At 51.3% G+C, this 21,716-nt stretch overlaps 1 protein-coding gene across 5 annotated transcripts in view; it reads right to left on the bottom strand.

Annotated features, from left to right (window-relative positions):
• The window catches only part of HELZ2 (helicase with zinc finger 2), a 47,235-nt gene that overhangs the window by 8,589 nt on the left and 16,930 nt on the right, over positions 1-21,716 (bottom strand). For 2 of the 5 annotated variants that reach the window (XM_050918245.1, XM_050918243.1), the window contains exons 3-15: positions 21,319-21,502; positions 20,412-20,519; positions 19,118-19,641; positions 15,669-16,301; positions 12,818-13,601; positions 11,993-12,068; positions 6,489-10,014; positions 5,458-5,543; positions 4,051-4,185; positions 3,584-3,742; positions 2,979-3,123; positions 2,139-2,255; positions 1,137-1,332 (exon numbers count right to left, since the gene is read on the bottom strand). In XM_050918245.1, the coding sequence (XP_050774202.1) occupies positions 1,137-1,332; positions 2,139-2,255; positions 2,979-3,123; positions 3,584-3,742; positions 4,051-4,185; positions 5,458-5,543; positions 6,489-10,014; positions 11,993-12,068; positions 12,818-13,601; positions 15,669-16,301; positions 19,118-19,641; positions 20,412-20,519; positions 21,319-21,502 (6,673 nt within the window). Of the gene's footprint in view, positions 1-1,136; positions 1,333-2,138; positions 2,256-2,978; positions 3,124-3,583; positions 3,759-4,050; positions 4,186-5,457; positions 5,544-6,488; positions 10,015-11,992; positions 12,069-12,817; positions 13,602-15,668; positions 16,302-18,500; positions 18,742-19,117; positions 19,642-20,411; positions 20,520-21,318; positions 21,503-21,716 lie in introns of those variants that run through there. The other 3 variants (XM_050918244.1, XM_050918248.1, XM_050918247.1) reach the window with 3 other exon arrangements.

Genomic DNA, 21,716 nt, shown 5'->3' with positions numbered 1-21,716 from the left:
CACTTTGCTGAGCAAAAGCCTGCCAGAATCTCCATTATATTCTCCAACTTCAGGGCCAGGGCCAGGGCCAGGGGGGTCAATATGACAAGCACGGCACATCTCATCACACTGAGACTGTCTATCTGGGCCAGCACCTTTTCTGGTTGCAGTGACAAATGCCTATTTCAGAGAACGCCAAAATAGCATCCACATCTTCCATCTACTTTCCTAAAAGCACATTTGGAGCTGGAGAGAAGAGTCAAGCCAAAATATAGATTTAGCATGTTTGAAAGATTGCACTTGTGGGGCTGAGATGAGATACTTGGGGCTAGTGAGCATACAGACTAGTTTAATACTGCAGTTGTCACCATCATAATAGACCCCTGTTAAGTGTGTGTGTTTATACACTATACTGACGTGTGTGCGCATGATCTTTTTGGTTATGTGTGTTTATGCAGAGGGGTGTGAATGCAGATGTACAATGTACACCTGAGCTTGGGATGCATCACACCAGTTTGACCGGAGCGGAGCCTCACTTGCAAGTTAAAAGGGTGATTCGTAATGGGGCAGAAAGCCAAGCACCCTAGTGCTTCTGCTTGGTGCTCCGTGCTGCCGAAAACAAGGAGGAGACACCACAGAGTGCATGCATCACCACAGGGGCCATCAGGGACAGTCCTGAAATACGACTGCAAACTTCAGTGAGTAGTGAGGTATGGTCTAGACCAGTGGTTCTCAAACTAGGGCCGCCACTTGTTCAGGGAAAGCCCCTGGCGGGCCGGGCCGGTTTGTTTACCTGCCGCCTCCGCAGGTTCGGCTGATCGCAGCTCCCCGTGACTGCGGTTCGCTGTTCTCAGCCAATGGGGGCTGCAGGAAGCAGCACGGGCCAAGCGACGTGCTGGCTGCCACTTCCTGCAGTTCCCATGCGCCGAGATCAGCAAACCGCGGCCAGTGGGAGCTGTGATCGGCCGAACTGCGGACGCGGCAGGTAAACCACCTGGCCTGGCCCACCAGGGGCTTTCACTGAACAAGTGGAGGCCCTAGTTTGAGAACCACTGTACTAGAATGAGTGCAAAGCCAATGGAGAGATCCTCTGAGCAGGGAGTAATTCCAGGGGCAACTGACAGCATCCTAATGACGCACCACTGGGACGGACTCACCTTTTCCGCCATCTTGTAGCTGACCAGGGGTATGAGAGTCTCTGGCTCAGTGGACATGGCGCACTCATCAATGAGGATCTGCTTGACATTCAGGAGGTCCACAAGGCAGGCGGCAGAGGCAGCAGAGCACGTGCACAGGATCACATTGTGGAGCTGCAGCTCATGCACACGGGCTTCTGACAACAGGTTTTTGTACCTGTAGGTTAAGGTGAAGGATGTCAGATTCTGCACTATCGGCAGCACCTGTGAAACTTTCACCTCTGCTCAGTTCCTACTCCGGAAACGGGATACACCTTCCCAAAGGGTTATACCTCACACTCCCCCCAGCATGGGCCTCTCCATAAAGGGTTTCCAACAGGCCCTGCTGGAGACATCCTCCAGTCTGAAATCCATGGAACGTATAGCTTCAGGGCACAAAGTCCAAAATTCTTCCACACTCCCAGTCCTAGTAGCTTCAATTTTCAGTCCAACAGCCCAGTGTTTCATGAACCACACAAGAAGAGCCCTCTAAGCAGAAAGAACTCTAGAAGCACTCACAGCTACAGTGTTACCCTGAGGAAGTATTCCTTTATGCTCAGTTCACAGTAGAAAATGCTTCATCTGATGCATCTTCTCTCTCGGAGGATTCAGAGTTATGATCTCCACAGCATATTCTGTGCTACAGTTTCAATGGGATTTGGTTGTATTTGTTGTTTTTTTTTAAAGCAACCTCAGGAACATAATGTGGTTTGTTCTTTAGTTTCAATTTCCAATCTCAGCAATGGCTAAGAGGGCCAGATTCTTAGCTGGTGTAAATCAGCAAAACTCCATTGACTTCCATACAGCTATGCTGATTTACACCAGCTGAGGTTCTGGCCCAGCAACTTCATCCTAAACCTCTCCCCGGTGAGGATTTGAGTAACTGCACTGTGTTGCATACAGGTACTGGCTATTTCATACCAATACATGCTCCAGTACAGCCAACGATAGCCAGCCCTCTCATGCGGGTCTCTTTTCACTCACTTCTTAACCTCCTCTTCTGATATCGGCTCTTCTCTTTTCACTTTTGCATCAAAGTCACGGATTTTTCGCCAAAAAGGATTGGACGGCTGCCGGATTCGGTGATGCAAAATTATTTCACTGAAATAAATAAATAAATAAATAAATAAATTAAAAAAAAAAAAAAAAAAAAAAGATTTTTCAATATAAACATTACACACACCCACATCCACGCACATTAGGAGATGTCCCACTATAATGGAGTGTACCAGCTTGGTTATACGCCAGCAGCATCTCTAAGAAAATACATCCCAGCTTTTACGTTTTCTCAGGCCCTTTGCTTATTTCTCCCTAGATGGATCAAAATATTTTCTTCTTTCTATTCCAGTTAGTAAACGGAATGAATTTATAACAAATGTCAACATTTGTCAGAGAACTCAGTAACCTCTTATTTCTGAAGTTATCCAGAAAAGAAGATGGCTTCATTCTAAATACATGTCCAAGCATCTGCCAAGGCTGGTGGGCAGCTGGAGGGACACATGAAAGGGGCCAAATCGACAGAAAACCCTCCATACTCAGAGAGGGAAAACGTAGGGGACTTATCAGAGAGGACATGCAGAGAGTGGCCTGGCAAAGGCAGAGATGGTTCATGACCTAAGTGGCATCTGATGGTGCCGGAAGGATTCAGATTCTAGTGCAGAGACCCTCCTGCCCATAGTTCCCCACTCCCAACCTGCAATTCCCCAGTATACTGCAATAGGATGTATTTGCCCTCTCTCGAGCAGACTATAGGATAGCTCCCTCAGCTCTGGGGGGGGGTGAACTCAGGATACACTCACTTTAATCTGCTTGGGGTTGTCCTACCTGAGCTCTGGCTTAGGTTTTGCATCCCGCAGGGCCTTCCGGGAGAAGTGCCGGCTGCTCCCGGGGTAGGGGAATTCCATCGACTCCATTGCCTCGCCATAAACCCTCAGAGGCTTCAGGTTCCCCTTCATCTTCAACAGCATCTCTGGGGAGGGAGCGGAATAGACTCTACTGGGTGACACCAGGACTCCTGCTCTCCTAAGATGCTCCCCAGCAACAAGCCCTTTCAGCCTCAGGGTCCCAATATACAGCCTTGCACTCAAAAGGCACAGATCTCCAAGCTCCTTTGACAGCAGGTCAGTGAGGGGTCTTTTATAGAACAAAGGGATGCAGGAGCAATCCCAGACTTCAATGCAAGCTGCACCAGGCACCCTGAGCGTAGGGACCATCTGCTATTTAAGAACAGGCATTATCTCACTTTGCCAGATATACTATTCCCACCCCCTCTGCAACTTCTGATCTGCCACTGCCTTGTTTGCATTTAAGAATTTCGGACTAAGACGTACGCTAGGATCTCTCTCCTTCTTACCTCCCAGCTCTCCCCAGAAAGGGGTAAATAAAAAGCCTGTATCATGTGACCCTCAGCAGTTAGCATGCCAAGTTACCTGCAACAACGTCAACAGACTTATTGGATGGGCCACAGTACAAGATGCATTTTCTTGCTTTTTCCGCATCGTCCAGAGATGGTTCCTTCTCCAGCCTCTCCTCATTCAGCTTGTTGAACCAGTAGACAATATGGACCCCAACCACCGTCTTCCCAGTGCCTGGGTGAAACAAGGTCTGCTGAGAATGTTCCAACACCCTGTCGTTGGCGAGTGGAGAAGGGAGACTTTCCAGACTGGCGTGTTTGAGAATTTAGAATTGAATGGATTTGCACAGCCCCGAGTGTCATTGCCCCACCCCACTTCTGTCTCGCTTGCGTGTGGTCCCACAAAGAACACGTCACCTCAAGGGCTTGGCCCGAATGTCACGAGCAGAGGACTCTGGTGGAACGGCAGGCCAGGCTCAAGCAGCTTCCATAAAAAATGCTATCACTCATACCAACGCGTGCAGGTACCCCCTCTTGTCTCACCTGGTGGTCCCTGGATGAGAGTGAAGGGTTTTCTCAGAGCATCTAGGATTGCCTTGTTTTGACTTTGGTTGAGTTTCCTCAGGCTCCCAGAGATATCAAAGGTTTTTTGTGTCAGGAGTTTGGATTTCTTCTCTGCTACATTTAAAAAAATAAAAACAAGAACATGCAACAACTTTAAAACGGAGATTACAGAGGGCCCCAAACAAGCAGGACACGTTGCAGTGTCACTGACCACAGCATGGTCCAAGCTGAGAACTCCCAAATTTAATCCTACTTTAACACCAACTCCCTCTGCCACTGAATCACCTGTTAAGATCCAGAGGGTTAAATGTTAGCTGCTCTAATATGGCAGCTAGGTCCCATCACTCCACTCCCTTTCAGAAAGAGGAATCCCTAGCCAGGGAACAGAGAAGAAGCAGATGCTGAGAACAGCTGAGCTCTATCTGGGAGCACACTCGCTTCTCTATCATAAGGACCTGGGCAGACAGCTGGGACTCCCGGGGACATACCTAGATAGAGGCAGGTAGCCACAATACAAGGGAGCTGGCGCAGCCCTGTGAATGACCTGCTTATTGACTATCCATGAACAAAGGTAACCTGTGTCAAACCCAGAACCAGGACCGTGCACATATCTGGGACCTGTAAGATCTCAAACCTCACATCAGCTAAGAGACCCCATGCAGGAACTGGGGAAGATTTTTTTTTTAAACTTTTTCTGCCTCGGTTTCCCCATTCACAGAGGAAGGATAACTGTTAGGCCTGGTCTACACAGGGGGGTGGTGGGAGAAGAGTCGATGTAAGATGCATTGACTTCAGCTATGCTATTCCTGTAGCTGAAGTCAACATACCTTATTTCGACATACCTCCTGCCCTCATGGCGTGGGATCGACAGACGCAGCTCCCCCGTCGACTCCACTTCCACCTCTCGCCCTGGTGGAGTTCCGGAGTCGACGGGAGCACGTTCGGGGATCGATTTATTGTGTCTAAACGAGACGCGATGTATCGATCCCCACCCACCAATCCAGCAGGTAGTGTGGACGTATCCTTATTCAGCTGCCTCACAGGGGCACTAATTAATGGCTCCCAAGGGCTCCAGCGAGAGTGGTATAATTACAATGGAAGTGGCAGTGTGGCCTAGTGGATAGGATACTGAACTGGAACTCAGAAGACCTAGATCAGTTCCTGGCTCTGCCACTAGCCTGTTGGGTGATCTCAGGAAAGTCACTTCCCTGCCCTGCGCCTCAGTTTCCCCATGGGAAGAATGATAATTGACTTCTCATGACTGGAGAACTATGTAAGAGCCAGATTGTTTTATTATCACCACGAAGTATTGTCTTAAACTTGGCCCATTTCCTTTGGCAACTGAGCAAAAGAAGCCTGCTGCACCCTATGAACGTTTGCACATACCTGTCTGAGGAGGCTCCTGGCCCAGCGCTATGCTCTTGGCGAGCATAGAGGCATTTTTCAGTTTCCAGATTGCATTTTCCTTCCGGCTGACAGAAGGGAAAACAGAGAGTTACTGAAACATAGCCCCACATGGTGAAAAATGTGACACGCAGCTTTCTTGAACTGCCTTTCATTATCCTACCACTTTGCTTTGTTCACTCAACAAAGGCTCTAAGCAGAGAACTAAAAGCAATTTGTGAAGAAGTTGTACTGGAACAGTGTTACTCTGCACAGGTGACAATTTTCCTGCCTGCATGAAGAACTGAGCCAGGCAGGATTTGGGGGGCAGAGGATTATATTTCACAGAGCAGCAGGGAGCACAGATGACATCCCAGCTGGCACCAAAGGAGAGGTCACTCCATAACGAGAAAAGCTAGAGCTGCCTGTAATTGTAGCTGGGTTGATCCCAGGGTATTAGCAAGATGAGGTGGATGAGGTGGTATCTTATTGGACCAACTGCTGGTGAGAGAGACAAGCTCGAGCCACACCGAGCTCTTCGTCTGCTGGAGCGACCTCGAGTGAGACTGGCCGCCCAGCCTGTTAATGAGGCTTGATTCTAAAGGTAGGCCATGGATCCACCCGAAGAGTGGCTGTCTCAACAAGGCACACTTGCAAAGGAACCAGCATAAAGGAGAATAAGAACGAGAAATCAGGGGGCACGGGGCTACGAAAGAAACCAGAAACAGCCTTTCAAGCTGAGTGTTTTGTGAAAGACGCTGTAGCAAGGTGAACTGCTACAGTAACAGAAGTCGGAGCTGTCACCCCAGGGCTGCCTCTTTTCTCAGCCCCTCAATCCTTTGCTCTTTAAGAAAGCTAGGACTGCAGGGAGCAGGGTGTTTCGGGAATGGCTGAAAAAGTGACAACCCAAAACACAGAGCACCCTGCCAGAAGCCCAAGGGCCTGGGTGATTTGTGCAGGGACATGAGGATTTCCAGCGGACCGGAAATGACTGAAATCACCAGCTACGCGCTGAATATCACACCCACACTTACACATCCGGAAGCATCTTTGGAATGATCTCCACCGTAAACCTGGCTGAGTCTTGGGAGATCTCCGCAGGAACCGTCTCCATGGACAGAAAATGGATGTAAAAATTCACAGTCTTCAGACCACTTCTGTCCAGTTTCTCATTTTCACTAAACTCTTCGGACAGCCCATGGGCTACCCAAGTGTACGTAGCTGGATCAACCATGAAGCTGCCACCTGCCACGCTCTGGTTGGACAAGCTGAGTTTCTGGAGGCTGTGGCTAAGACATGCCTCGTCGTCACGGCGTTCATGGAGTGTCAGACCCTCTAGCCGGATGCACAGGTAACAGTGGTTGAAGTCTACATCAATGGCGCACTCCTCTAGGAAGCTTTTGGTTAAGGAGAAAGTCCCCTGCAGCTGCCCTTTGCTGTTCCTTTGCTTATCCCAGGTTATTTTGACATCCTGCAGGACAATAGAGTCGTTTTCTGCCACAGCGCACGAAGCAGATTCCATAGCACTGAGCGGCTGCCACACCCTGCTATAGTCTGATGGATTCTTGTACTTGTCCTTGGACACGTGTGTGGCATAATCTGAGAAGCAGTTGATTGGCTTTTCCGTGTGCTCCAAACAGACGTCGAAACCTGGCGTCACGCTCCACAGCTGCACAGAAGGCACCAGAAATCCCCGATGAACCCCCGTAGTGAGCTGCAGCTGCACAGCATCCCCAGCACTCAGTTCTAGAGACAGCACCACATAGTGCGAGCAGTCGCTTCTCTCCATTCTCCCCACCTGCCTCTGGCGCGTGGCCCGGCCCTGCCTGAGGAGAGCAATCACACTCTCAAACTCTTCCTTTCTGATGGCCGCCAGCACGTCTTCCCACACCTGAGCGCTGAAGAGGGTGATGTGGCGGTCTCGAAGCGGCGAGAACCGCGGGGTGAGATCCTTTGAGCTCACCACAGAGTACATTCGCCGCCTCCACGTCAGCCTCATGCTGTTCCGCTCTTGATTAAACAAGGGCTGTTCCACTAACTGCAGAGCCCGATAGTTGATCACTTGGGGATCCGGAAGGGTCTCCTTGTTCAACGGGAACAAGGCTTTAAAGAACCTATCAATTCCCTCAACACTCACAACGAACGCGATCTTCTGCAGGACTTGGCACCTCAGCCGGGTGGCCATCTGCAGGGAATGGGCCCTCTTCTCGTAGGTTACTGCCCGTAAGTTCTTCCTGTTGAAGTCATGGCAGAGAAATTCGATGTCCTCCAAAGAGTACAGCACTGGCTTCTTGCAGAGCACAGAACGAAGGTGCCGCTGGACCACGATGTCCAGGTATCGGCGGATGGGGGAGGAGGCCCAGGTGTAAGAGTCGACGTGCAAGGAGTAATGTCCTGCCTTAGACTGAGCAGTCGAGTTGGAGCGACTGAAATAGGAGCGGCTCAGCAGCCTCCTGAACTCCAGGACAATGGGGGCGAGCTTTGGGTGAATGTCATCGGTAGCAATGAGGTCGAGCATCTTGTGGACATCATGAGTGTCTGCAGCTGACTGGAGGTGCTCCCACAGTGGGGTCAGGAGGCTGAACTCACCCCGCCCAGCGGGGGCTGGGCCAGCAGGCAGAGCTCCCAGGTGGTGTGAGAGGTGAATAGACAAAGGGATGATGTGGCTGTATTTGTTCTTTATTTGAGCCACCTGCTGGGGGTTGGGCTCCATTTGACACCGGAGAGGAGTGACGTTCTTGGTGTGGTCTTTGTTGGTTAGAAACTCAGCCACGAAGCTGTTGAACATGATCATGAACTCCTCTATCATCTGGTGGGATCCCCTGTTGCCCGGAGTACTTTCCTCGTCCAGCCGGTCATAGTAACAGTCTTCCTGCAGCCTGAACTGTCGATGGACCCTGGAGAAGTGATAAGCCACAGCTATACAGTCCTCAAGCGTGTCAAAGCGAAGGGCCTTCGATTCCCCACTGTCATGGTTCTTAATGATGCTCTCTGCTTCCTCGTAGGACAGCTGCCGGTTCGAGTGGATTGTGGACAGGGCGAAGTTCCCTTTCATCACCCTGTCTGTCGTCTTTTCTACAGTGACAAACAGGGAGATCACGTGGCGATCCTTTTGGGGCAGGAGGCTGCAGAGGTCTTGGCTGATCCGGGCTGGAAACATGCACAGCGGCTCCTTACCAGGGGCATAGTAAGTAATGCCTCGTTTCTTCGCCTCCATATCCAAAGCACTGTCTTTGGAAACAAAGCCAGCCACGTCGGCAATGTGGATCCCAATCTCGTAACAATCACCCTCATCTCGGACACTTATGGCATCATCCAAATCTTTAGAGCCTGGGGGGTCAACAGTAAAAGTCAGGTAGCCCCGGCAGTCCCTCCGATTCTCCTTGGGAGGGTTGGATTTGCTGGAGGTAATTTTGGCCAGCTCCTTGGTCACTTCGCTTGGGTACTTTTTTGCCAGACCGTACTCCAAATCAAGAATCTTCAAGCCTTCTTCCAGAGTCAAAGCCATGGGCAGGATGTCTGTTACTATGCCCAGAGGGTAGTAAAAACCTTCCCGCCAGGAGATAATTTGGACACAGAAGAGCTGACTTCTTTTCATCTCCTGGTTTATCTTCTCACACTTGATCACCTGGTACTTTCCCTTCACCAGTTTGCGGATGGGGACGACACTGGGTTTTTCTTTCAGCCCTGGGACGAATATTTTCGTGATGGTGTGGTCGATGGGGATCATCACGCGGGGGTCGAACTCATCCATCGTGCAGATGAAGGTCCGCTCTCGCTCGGCCCGCGTCAGCACCCCCACCACTCTCCCCTGGGGGCGGAGGGTGCCGCCCTCAGGGGCGCAGGTCTGAAGGAGCTCCACTAGCACTTCGTCGCCAGTGAAAGCCATGCCACAGCGAACTCTGCCTTTGATCTGAATGGTGAGGGGAGGCGAGTCATCGAAGGCGAAGGCAGATGCTCTGTCAAACCCCTCTTTGACCAGCTCACACCTCTTGTACATTTTGGGGTGCATGCGAAGATATTCCTGCATTGTGTGAGAGGAGAAGTTGACATATTCCAGCCAGCCGTTCTGCTGAGCCGACGCCTCGGAGTTCACGTTCAGCAACCCTTCTTCGGAAACGGTCACCTGGACGTTCTTGCTCTCATCCAGGAGCTCCTGGAGAATGGGATCATCGGGATTTGCATTATCCAATTCAGAGGCCCAGGAATCCGTGTCGCTGTCATCATCCTCCTCACGCAGCTGCTGCTGCTCCGCGCTTCCCCGGATCCAGCTCTGCTTGTCCGACACTGCCTGCTTAATCTGCTCCAGCGTCAGCGTTTCCGGAGACACGCTGCCCTTCTCGATGCACTCCTGAAGGAAGCGCTTCCAGACCTTGCTGCACTGGCCATAGGAACACAAGGCCACAGCATCTCCCACCACGATGACCTGCGACTGGGCCCTCGTCATGATGGTGTTCAGCACCCTCGCTTCGTTGAAGAACTCCATGTTGGGGGAGGCGGAGCTGAGCAGGCTTTCCTTGGTGTGAACTGTGCTGATGATGATGACCCGGAACTCCCTCCCTGCATGGAACAAGAGGAGAGAGAGGAAAAAGGTTACCGACAGGAACTGAGTGAGAAGGACTCTCTCTGGGAGGAGCATGTGTCTTTGGGAGGTGTCCGTGCCTACACAGTGCTGCATGTGGACCCCAGGAGTGACAGGCTAAAAACACCCACATGTGATCATTTCCCTAAGTTATAAGAGTGACTTGAGATGTAACCCAATGAAACAGACTCCTTGATATTGCAGGGGCCTCACACACAGACCAACACCCAGGTACCACATGAGGAGTCCAAGATAAAGCAAGAGGCCGAGCAAGGTGACTAATACAAGAGCAGTGTTTGTGGACTAACGTTCGGATTCAAGCCACTCGGCGGTTTGACGGTGTTCTGCCCCTTGTTATCCGCTCCTCGTGAACACGTGGGAATGGGGTTTGTTCACAGGGACATTTGGGAACAGGCTTTTCTGTCCAAAAATCCCAATGGGAACCAGAGGTTTCGTGCAGGAAGGGAAGTATTCAACATTCACCTGTTTTAAAAAAAAAGTTTTGATCGTCCAGTCCGAGAGTAGAAACAAATGTTGTCTGGCTCCAGTAACCATGGGGAACACTAGTGATAACAAACAGCCAGTCAATGAGTTCATAAACCAGACAGAGCCTGAAAATGGTTTGTTAAGAAGGAGGGATGTGGAGATGGGAAACGCACACAAGGCATTCATTATTTCCACCACAAGAGGTCTCAGCTGCGCCATAACTAGATCAATCTTCTCTGGCTTGAGAGTTAAAAAAAACAAACCAAAACCCTCTTCCTTCAGCTCCCATGGCAGAGTCACATTTCAGCAAGCAGCCTCACTGGGAAGTCATGTGCCAGTTATACTGTGTCAGTACCCAGAGGCCTTTGCACATGGATGCCCTGTTGATTACAATCATTAGACTCTGCCTTTGTATCCTGCGAATTTTAAATATAGACATGAATCACACCAAGATACCCAGTCTCTGGGGCTCTGGCAAGTACGCGCATTTCTGCTTGTATGGCTGCAGGCCGGGATTATAAAAGGGATCAGGACCTGTGTCCAGGCTTCTCAGGAAATAGAGAGATAGGCCATGAAATTAGTTGGGTGAGACTAGGATACGGACGTACTTCAGGAGCCCGGTTTTCAGTTTAAAACCCTATTCATGTGTAAAAACCAACCGGGAACCATTTTAAACTAGCCAGAACACTTCTGGGCCCCTAACTCCTGTAGCCACCACTGCATTGTGCCGATGCCTGGGCAGGACAAGGCAGTGATGGGGAGGTGGGTAATGTGGGAGACAGGAAGAGATCCTCAACACTGCTGGCAAGGGCTGAAAAGAAAGGCAGAGCTTTCTAGGCCAGCAGCAACATGGAAAGGAGCTAAAAGCGACTCACCAATTTCTTGCAGGGAGGGGAGGAGTGTGCATGCACTCATTGTATCCTGTATAAAAATGTTAAAGTGATGTGTGATTCTGGGCACCCAATTTAGGTACCTTAAAGGGGCCCAGTTCTCAGAGTGTGGTGCTCAGCAGGGTCCCTTCAAAAGGTATCTGAAGCGGGGCACCCAACATATATCTATATCTATATCTCACACACACCCCCCTCTAGAAGGCTCAGCCAGCAGTTGTACAGTGGGCACAGGATAAGGACCTAGATGGAACAGAATGGCACCGTATGCCTGTGTGGCTGCCCCATATCCATATGGACACATCTGCTGCAGCTGCTCTCCCCTCTGCGGTTTACAGAGGAGGATTCTGAAGGTGCCAGAGGCGCCTCTGCTAGTCATCCAGCATTTGGTCCAGGTTGCCCCTTTATCCGTCTGTAGCGCCCAGCAGTGTGGGAATCTTCTCCCAGCTTTTCACTGGTGTGAGCACGTGAGTTCTCACCAGCCTAGAGAGAGAGCCCGGAGTGGAATGGCTCCTTTTTCCTGCCACCGGGAATGGATTCCATTCCTGCCACAGCAAAAACAGCCACTCAGCAAGATACACACCTGGTAAGTTTTCGAAGTTTTCCACTGCCACCTCTCCCAGATGCTTCTTCCTCAGCTCCTGCCTTATTGCACTGACCTGGTGGGAAAGGGAGGCACAAAGTTACAAAGCAGGGAGCAGCTCACCAGCGCCTGATCTCCAGAGAGCAGCTATCCTACGGCCACTAGGTGAGAAGAAGATTTGATTGGCTCAAGCTTGTGTTATTTCCACCATCACTACCGAAGGGCTCCCTATCAACACGCAACGCAAGAGCATCTTGTTTAACAATCCAAGGCTCACCAGCCATCTGGGAAGGCCAGGCAAGCCAACCTTGGTGCATCCTGCTAAGACCCTGCCCCTCAGCTCTGCGAGCTCTACCCAGCAGCCCGGGACACACACACACTCGCTGAGGTAACCTGCAGCTGCGGGCGGGCAGTGGGAATCACATTCAAGAGACTTCAAGAACAAAATGGACCCTTGAGGCTCAGGGGAGGAATGACATCAAGGAGAAGGGCAGGAAAATTCTGGATTGCCAGTTGGGCTGAGAAGGACTTTAGCAGATTTGCGCTCTGCCCTACCTAAAACCATCCCCTTATAAAGCACCCCTGTTCCACCCGTCTCTTCCACTCCCATACGCTGTGAACAACCCCTCAGCAAAATGCACTGGACAAAAGTAAATTCACGCTTCCGGCAGCAAGGATTTGCCAGCAACAATAGAGAAGGGTGTTTACAGAAAACAACCCAAGTCCAATGTTTGGCATTTACAGACAACAATGCATCCCATGCAGCTCCAGTGCAGAACGATAGATCGACAACACATCGGCTCGCCCTGGAGCCGTTCTGCCTACCTGCATGCCGTGGGAGACCACACAGATTCTCTTCAGGTCCCGGGCTCCCCATTCATCTGGCCACTTCTGGTGCATCTCTTGCACTTTCTCGATCACCTGCATGATCTCGGAGACATTGTACCAGGACGTCATGGCCATATCCCGCTCGGTCGAGCCGGGCACATGGCAAAACATTAGCGGGTGGAGCTCAGGGTGGGGTGGGATGTTGCCACTGGCATGGATGGTGTTGCCTTTGCTGACGTAGAAATGCTTGGAGACAAACTCGATGATGCCGGCAGTGGAGCGGTAGTTCTCGTTGAAGATGATCCTGCTTTTCAGAGCTACTTCGTGTTTCTCCTTCTGGTAGTACTGGAAGAGGCGATTCAGCAGGGTGTGGTCGGCCGACTGCTCACCTCCCAGGCAGAACAGCTTAGGGGTCACTTGCATGTGGTCCCCAGCTAGGACAACTCGGGTCTCAAAAGTAGCATACGAGAGCGGGATCAGAGCTTCGCATTCCAGCATCTGAGCTGCCTCATCTATCAAGATGTGGGTAAAATATCCAGGGGGAACCCTCAGGTTCTTGGACAGCATGGATGTGGTGATGATAATGCGGTGCCTGTCGATCTCTGCTTGAGTGGGTTGCCTGAAGGTCCTCTGGTCTGGAGAAAGGCAGCAGTACAGCTGAGTGATGGGGTCGGTCAGGCTGATGGAACGGTCTGTGTATTTGATCCTCAGCGGGACTGCCCCAGGGTGCCCGTTTGTGACATACTCGTGGAAGTACTCACGGATGTAGATGTCAGCCGCACTGGAAGCGAGAGAAAACAGGAGTGTGATGCAGGTAAACCAAGTGCCAGCTCTGGCCAAGGCCACAGATGTGAGCTAAGAGCTGACAAACTCATAGCTGGAAAGCAACACCAGCTCACCCATATGTTAGTATTGTTCAAAATAGGTAACGGTCCTCTAAGAACGTATTTAGTGTTCAGACTATGAAATGCTTGTAAGCTGTTCCATGCATTAATCTCATTGGTAATGTCCGTATTTCATGCTATAAGGAAATATAACTTTGAAAACTGAAGCAAAAGATCCCTCAGGGATATCCCTGGGTCTGCCCTGAAAGACATTTCGAATGACAGAATTGTAGTGATTTGTCCACTCTTAGAAGCTGGCTTCTAAGTCATTTGTGTGTAGATGTTTGCTTGCTTTCACCTGTAAATAACTCCTCTGTTTTTCCTAGTTAATAACCCTCTAGATAATTACAGGACTGGCTATAGGTGTTGTCTTTGGTGTAAGACCTAGGGCACCAACTGATCTGGGGTAAGTGACTGGTCTCTTTGGACTGGGAGTAACCTGAATATCTTGTGGTTTTTGGTGTAAGTGACCATTTATCACTAAGTCCAGCTTGCCTGGCTGGAAAGATCGACGAGAGACAGTCTAGGACTCCATGGCAAGACTGTTATAGTGATCCAGGAGCTCATGCTTGTTACTGGCTTGGTGAAGTCTGATTAAAGAACACACCACCAGTTTGGGGTGTCTGCCCTGATGCAGGCACTCACGGACCAGGCAGCATGGCAAGGGAAGGTGAGTGGGAGTCTCAGACAAGCCCTTCATCCCAGATGCACTGGGGTAGTCTGTCCCATTGTTTATTCATTTGGGAACGGACGCTTTGGACAAGGAACACACTCAGTCACAATTTCCAGAGCTCTGGCACCTGATTTACAACCTGTAGGCAATACTCACGTACGTGCAGGAACTAGAGTATGGGATACACACGGTTATCCGCATTGTGCACACAATGAGCCCATGCTCATGTTTTTCAAGAGTGCGATTTAAGGTCTAATCAGTGGCTGCGCGGTGCCTAGAGCCTCACTTACCAAGGGACCTCTGAATACATACACTTGGGCCCTCAGTCACAACGCCACATGCCCAGGGATCACATGGGCACAAGGATGTGTAAGGTCCCAGGTATCAAAGTATAGCCCCAGGCATTCTTCATCCCATAACCAACCTTCCTAGAAGCCTGTGCTGGTGGAGTATGTGCAAACATCTCAGAGAGTAGAACAAGTCCCAGTGCAGCCAGAAGGCAGGACACAGGCTAAGACTGAAAGTCATCTCTTTTTATTATACCTTTCAAAAAAAATATTAAGGAAATAATGGTCCCCATAGGAAAGGAAATGGACCCTCCACCGTGCCTTCCTTCATGCACTGTCGCTTTCATTTAAAAATCTCGGAATAACAAAGGTCAGTTCAGAGCCTCCCACATTTGCGTGCATCTCGACTTTCCCTCCCCCTAACTCTCCTCTTTATGGGACCTGCAGAATCAATATTGACGTATACACATGCAGCACAACAGCTTTTGGAAAAAGTCAACATCGGAAGGCAAATACAAGAATGAAGTCACCTGGGCAAGACCAAGAGGGGAAATTAAGGGGCAGAAGTGAAGGTATTTCCATTTCACCTGGTGTGTAACTGTTACCTATGGTGTTGTGGGGGAAAGGGGGAAGAGGACCCAGAAGGGAATGACTGTAGCACACCATAAAACACATCCCTCTCTAGCTTAGAATCAAGGTTCCCATCAGGAATGTATCCTGGTCTCCTTCCACCCACATCTTTCTGCCCCGCATCTAAGCTCAGATCTCTACCAAGAACAGGAGAATGCTTTTCTTTAAGAAATAATGTTGTCGTATTTCAATAACGGACCAAATGTTTGGATTGTTTGCAAAACTCTTGGCATCAAAACACAACTGAGTTGCCTTAGGAAAACCCGCACATCCCCATCACGTGGGAATCTGGCACAGCTGAGCACCCAGCCTTCAGTCTATGGCCTCCCAGCGTCTTCCCCTGGAGAAGAGCCACGGCAAAACTAGCAAGTTACCTGTTGGTGTGTGTGCAGATCAGCACTCGTGTGTTGGGCTGCTTGATGATTTCCTGGGTGGCCATGGCCAAGGTGAAGGTCTTCCCTGTGCCAAAAGGCCCATAGATCAGAAGAGGAGGGACCTGCCTGGTGCTGGTGGCCTGGCCGGTGATGAAGGAGATGGCCTGCATCTGCTTCTTGTTCCCGCTCAGCAGCAGCGTGGGGGAGTGAGGGATGGAACAGGCTGCAACGTCGGGCAGGATCAGCCGCTCGTCCAGCAGCTGGTCCACCGCGTAGTGCCACAGCCGGAACTGCAGTCGGTCGATCTGGAACTGGATCTCCACCTTGCGGGAGGTGCCCTGCTGGAAGCCAAGCTCGGAGCAGCATCTCTTGGGGATGAGGAGCCAGATGCTCTTCTCCGTGATGGCCTTGCTTTCCACCTTGACCTCGTACACCCGGTTGTCTGTGGGTGGGTCAGGTACCAGGAAAGCGGTGCTCACAGACCGGCTCAGCAGGTACCCCTCGTTGGTGTCCGGTGTTAGGGCACAAGGGGTCGGTACTTCAGCAAAGAGCTCACCAGGGAGGGCGAACTTCATCCCCATGGACAGGGTCTGCAGCATCGGGGTCAAGGATATGGTGACCTGGAGGTTGAGCCTGAGACAAAGAAGGCACCAGAGCTAACAGTGCTGACTGCACACCTCAATTCATCAGCAATATTCCCACCTACGTGGGAGGGACTGTTTGCATCACGAGGATCCCCTCCCAATTCCCCACCTCTTCACCCCATCCTCTCCCCTGAAGAGGGCCAGTGCCCTGGTCCTTGTCCCCTGGTGACAAGATTCTCTCTGTGCTCCCCTAGATCAACCAGAGATCACGCCCAGGAGAGTTTTGAAATTAAATGTCACTTGTTTAAAATTACATCATGCAGACTTGTTGCGCCTGCAGGAGAAGCTGCTTTGGAGACTTGGTCACGTCACTTACTGAAAAGCTGCACTTAAAAGAACAGCAGTTTCGCAAACAGGTTGTCAATCTCCAAGAAACTCAGCAGCACTAAACTCCTACAGGACACCTTCAAAACAAGGCTTAGAGAGCTGCCTGCCTATGGAACCCCTGCAGGTTGCTGGTAAGTAGAGCTACACCCTAGGCACTCATCTACCCTACATCGAGCTGGTGCAACAAGGATCACAGACATCCCAGATGCATTCACTTTTTTCAGGGTAGGCTCCTCGTGGTGGGTCTGGCGGGGTGCACAGCACAGCTCCCTTTGTTTCTCCCCAGGCAGCAGCACTGAAAATCTCCACTTACAGCTGGCTAGTTCTCAGCACAAACCAGAGCCCAGGCAGTAGCCAAGATGTGGAATGCACAGCACAGCATTAGCCAGCCATACCAAATGGTGCTCTCTGGAGACTCAGGGCAGGAGATTTTGCCTTGCCTCTTGAGATGGGACAGGGGAGAGTGACCAACCATTGCACTCCAGAGGAAAGCAGGCCCCGGAAGAGGCCATTCCCCTCCCACAGCTCGCTTTGCCTTCTCCCCGTCACAGACACAGACATTTCTCCTCCTCTAACCCCTCTACTTACCCCCGTGACCCCATCTCCTGACCTCCCTTGTGCCCACTCTCATCCCCTCTCTTATTCTTCTCCGTAACCTCTCCCTCTCCTCTGGCTCCCTCCCCTCACAATACAAACATGCTCTAGTCTCTCCCCTCTTAAAAAGCCCTTCCTCAACCCCACTTCTCTCTCCAACTACTGCCCCATCTCCCTTTCATCTCGAGCTCATTGGACACACTGTCTACAACTGCTGGCTAGCATTCCTCTTCTCGGGTTCCAGCCTAGACCCTCTGCAAGCTGGCTTCCGTCCCATGCACTCCATGAAAACTACTCGACAAAGTCTCTACTGACCTCTTCCTAGCCAAATCTCAGAGACAGCTCTCCATCCTCATCCTCCTTATCCTGTCAGCCTCCTTCAACAGTCAACTATGCTCTTCTTAAAATCCTGTCCTCCCTTTGCCTCTGGGACTTGTCCTCTCCTGGTTCTCCTCCTCTCTCTCCAATCATTTGTCCACTCTTTCCTTCAGAGGACTCTACACCCTATCTCTGGGTAATCTCATCTGCAAACCCAAATTCAACTGCCATCTCTACCAACCCACAGATCTACCACTGTCCTCTGGACCTGTCGGATTCTGTCCATATTAAAGTGGCCACCGGTCTCTCTGACTTCCCCTTCTGGATGTCCAGTTATCAGCTCACGCTCAACAGGGCTAAAGCAGAGCTCTTCATCTTTTCCCCAGCCTGCCTGCTACTTCCTTTTCCGATCTGTGTGGGCAGCACCACCATCCTGCCTGTCACTCAGGCCCATAACCTGGGTATCAGCTTTCACTGAGACCTCTCGCTAGGTCCACATCCAGGTTATGTCTAAATCTTACAGACTCTCGCTGCAGAAAATCTCTAAGCTACAGCCCTTGCTATCCATCCACAAGGCTAAGACTCTCATCCTCTCACACAGCGACAACCTTCTCTCCAGCCTTGACAAATGCAGCCTGGCCCCCCTCATATCCATTCAGAAAGCTGCAGCAAAGATCATTCTTCTTGCCTTGCCGACATCCCCTCTCTCCTTACATCCCTTCACTGACTCCTCGCTTCTATATCGCAGCAAACATAAGCCGCTTGCCTTCACTTTCTAGGCCTTTCACAGCCTGCCCCCGCCCCATCAGCTAACTCACTATCCTGATGTTGCTCCCACCTGCGATCAGCCCATGACACTAGCCTCCAAACATACACTTCTTAAATTTTCATGCAAGTGACCTCGGGAGGTGCTCCCAACAAACAGCGGCAAAGCCACCTCCTTATCCACCTTCAAACTCTCCTTTCCGTGCACCTGCCAAAAACCTGTCAGTGGTTAGGCTGCTGGTGTGCGGAGATCACTGCCTGTCATGCTGACCAATAGCGTCTCACTGTTTCCTAGTGCTCCCCACCATCTGTGGTCTTCTGTCTTGTGCTTCGATTGCAAGCTCTGTGGGGCCAGGACTGTCTTTGGTCTGTTTTTGTACGGCCCCTAGCACAACGGGTCCCAGTCCATGCCTGGGCTGCGAGATGCTACAGTAATACAAAGAACAAATACATAATAGCTGTGGAGAGTGGAAGCTTCCTATCTCTGCCCCTTGCCCTGTTTACAGCCTACAGAGCAGAATCTAGCCCTATATTATCATTCTCTTTCCTGTTCCACACGTCACCTTCCATGACAGCACCCCACTTCTCTGTGACGGATCTGACCTGCAGTGGTCCCTTGGGACCATTCCTGCACAATGGGCACGGGGGGGAAATATGAGGACTAGACCTGAAATAGCACCAGGGATTAAGATACAGAATTAGCATTGGCACTGGGACCACTGCAGATGGAAGGAAGGCAGGCCCCTGCAGAGGACGAGTCCTTCACCCTCCTGGATCTGACACTACCGCCGGGACACTTACTTGTCAATGAGGGTCTGCTCAGCTTCCTCCTCTCGGAACAGGAAGTCGTGCATCCTCTCCCTGTAGTTGAGGTGGGTGATGGGCATGTTCATAGTGCTGCCAGGCCGGAACTCCAGGGAGAGCGTTGGCGCTTTGTACTTGGCTAGCAGGTCCACCTCATCACTGGTCATCTCCACGCTGGGAACGATCACCCGGTTGCCGCTGTGCCAGCGCTGAAAATTCACAAAGCGGCTGCCCTCCATGCCAGCTGGGACGTGCCGAGGGAGCTCCCGCTTGCCAATCTTGGCCTGGATTTTCCGCACCAGGACGGGGCGGGTGCCGAAGTCAAAGACAACCCACTGCTCATAGACTCCGAACGTGCAGCACTCCATGCAGACCTCCACCAGGCACGAGAGCGGCGGTGACGGCAGAGCCTTCAACCGCTCTCCCCGGATGTAGGTGAGGCCCCGTGGGAACCCATCCCCTGCCAGGAAGAAGGTGGCTCCGGGATCTCTCTTCAATAACGCCACATGCCTCAGAGGCATCTGCCAGTTAGAAGGGAACAGAATACCCAGTGAAGAGAATCTCCCTGCATGAGACCTGCCATCTGGCCACCCCCTCTGCAAAAGCCCAACAGAACTAAATAGGGAATGAGGTTTTTTCCCCTCTAATCACCCTATGGAATTCCGTAGCAGGGACAGACTTCCTGCTAGAATCTACAAAATGGCCCCATTCCCTCTTCAGTTCTAGAGGGGTTTAGAGTGATTCCTATGGAACTCTGTGGGGTTTCATCCCTATTAACCTCTTAAGGAATTTTCCATAAAGGGTCAGTCCTGGGACCTAGCAAAGAGCAAGCAAAAGGAGCACAGGTGGAATGAGCAAGACGAGATCCCTCCCTGGCCACATTCCCTCCCCACAAGGCCTGTGCAGGCATAAGAACGTTTTATTTTGTCCTGAACAGCATAGCAGGCAATAACGGGGCTTGATCAGCACAACCAGACCCACCTGCCCAATAAACACTTGGCCGGCCCCTGCTTTCAGAGCCCCAGCCCAGCACGACCCAGGTCACAACTGTAAAACCTCTGGGCAGGAGTTCTCTCCCCCTCTCTGCTCAGCAGGCCCCAGGGCGCCTGGAACAGATCCTCCTCTGCATGCCCCAACCTCCTCCCACTCCTTAACGGTGCAGAGACTCTCTCCAGCAAGCCCCTCGGGGCGGAAGAGCAGGCGATTCTCTACCGGTGGGAAGAGCAGACTATGTGGGGGGACAGAGCTGGTTTCAAACCTCTGGACTTTCTTTACAGAGAATCCGACTTACCTGGGAGTGAACTTTGAACTTCCACCAGTATCGCATCTTCCTGTCCTCTGAATGCACCCGCATGGGCTGCTCGCAGGTAACCATGATGCCATCAACCTGCTCAGAAAGCTGATGGAAAGGAGACAAGAAGAGCCAGGTGTTTCACTTTGCAATCGCACACCCACAATGCCTGTCGGTAAGCCCCAGCACTGTTAGCTGTAGCAGGGCAGCCGAATGGGCAGGGCGAGGGATTCGAGCCCCAGCGCTTCTCACCAGCATAGCCAGCGAGGGCTTGAAAAGGTGGAAGGACACATGGCAGAGCAGGATAGCTTGATGCACAGGGTGTGTTGTTTAACAGGCCCATTCCTTCCTCAGACGAGCATGGGAAATAGGCAGCGCGGGGCGCGCTGGGGGCTGGAGGGCAGGAGCAGCACACACATTCAAGATTAAGTCTCAAATACATTTTTAAGATCTAATTTACATTTCACCATTTATCTCCTTCATTTGCTTTCTGCCTCTCTCATGGTCTACAATGAAAATGGTCTGTACTCATTAATTTCACTTCCATTTCTAGTCCACTTCACTTCCAGGCTCCCATGCATTAGCCTCAGGGGTGCACACCCCACAAAGGAAGCCTTATTTACTAGATCAGGCCCCGGGGTGATCAGCCCATATTGCCAATGCAGTGGAGAGATATTCCAAGAGCCTCTGAAAACACCCCCTTCAAAAAAGCCCACAGGGCAGCCAGGAACTCCTGCACGCAGCCAGCCAGTGCAAATGCAGGGATTTTGCATGTGTTAATGCTGCCGCCAGGTTTTCGCAAGGCCCTTTATTGGGATTCAGCTTTAAGCAAACTCAAAACCCTTCCAATCAGCCAGATCATTCAGGTGCCCCACAGCCAGTGTCCACCCAGCAGATGGTGACGTACAATGAACACTTCGTTACGGCACTCCTTGTACTCAGCAATTAGACGGTCCTGGTAGGAGAGGAGCCCATCTCTCCTGGCAGATTTCTTGTTCCTCTCAGCAGCCTTCGCTCTCTGGATCCACTCCTGCAGCTCCTCCATAGAATGGGCTTTGGTGCACCGTTCGCCATATTCGCAAATGTCCCCTCTGTGAGGGAACAAATTCCACATGCAAAACAAAGCATACAGATTAATCTGAACAGCCCAAGGCTGCATGGGAAATGAGGCACCCCCACCCCATGCCCCCGCACCGGGACAAGGATTATCTGGGGATTCAAGAATAGAATCAAGTCATCAGCCCGGTGAGCCCCCTTTGCAGGGACCCATGCAGTTTGCTCATGGCCTGCTAGGCACGGCCGGTT

This window comes from Gopherus flavomarginatus, chromosome 11 (genome assembly GCF_025201925.1).
Source record: "Gopherus flavomarginatus isolate rGopFla2 chromosome 11, rGopFla2.mat.asm, whole genome shotgun sequence".
NCBI lineage: Eukaryota > Metazoa > Chordata > Testudines > Testudinidae > Gopherus > Gopherus flavomarginatus.
This window is presented reverse-complemented; position numbering and strand designations above follow the sequence as displayed.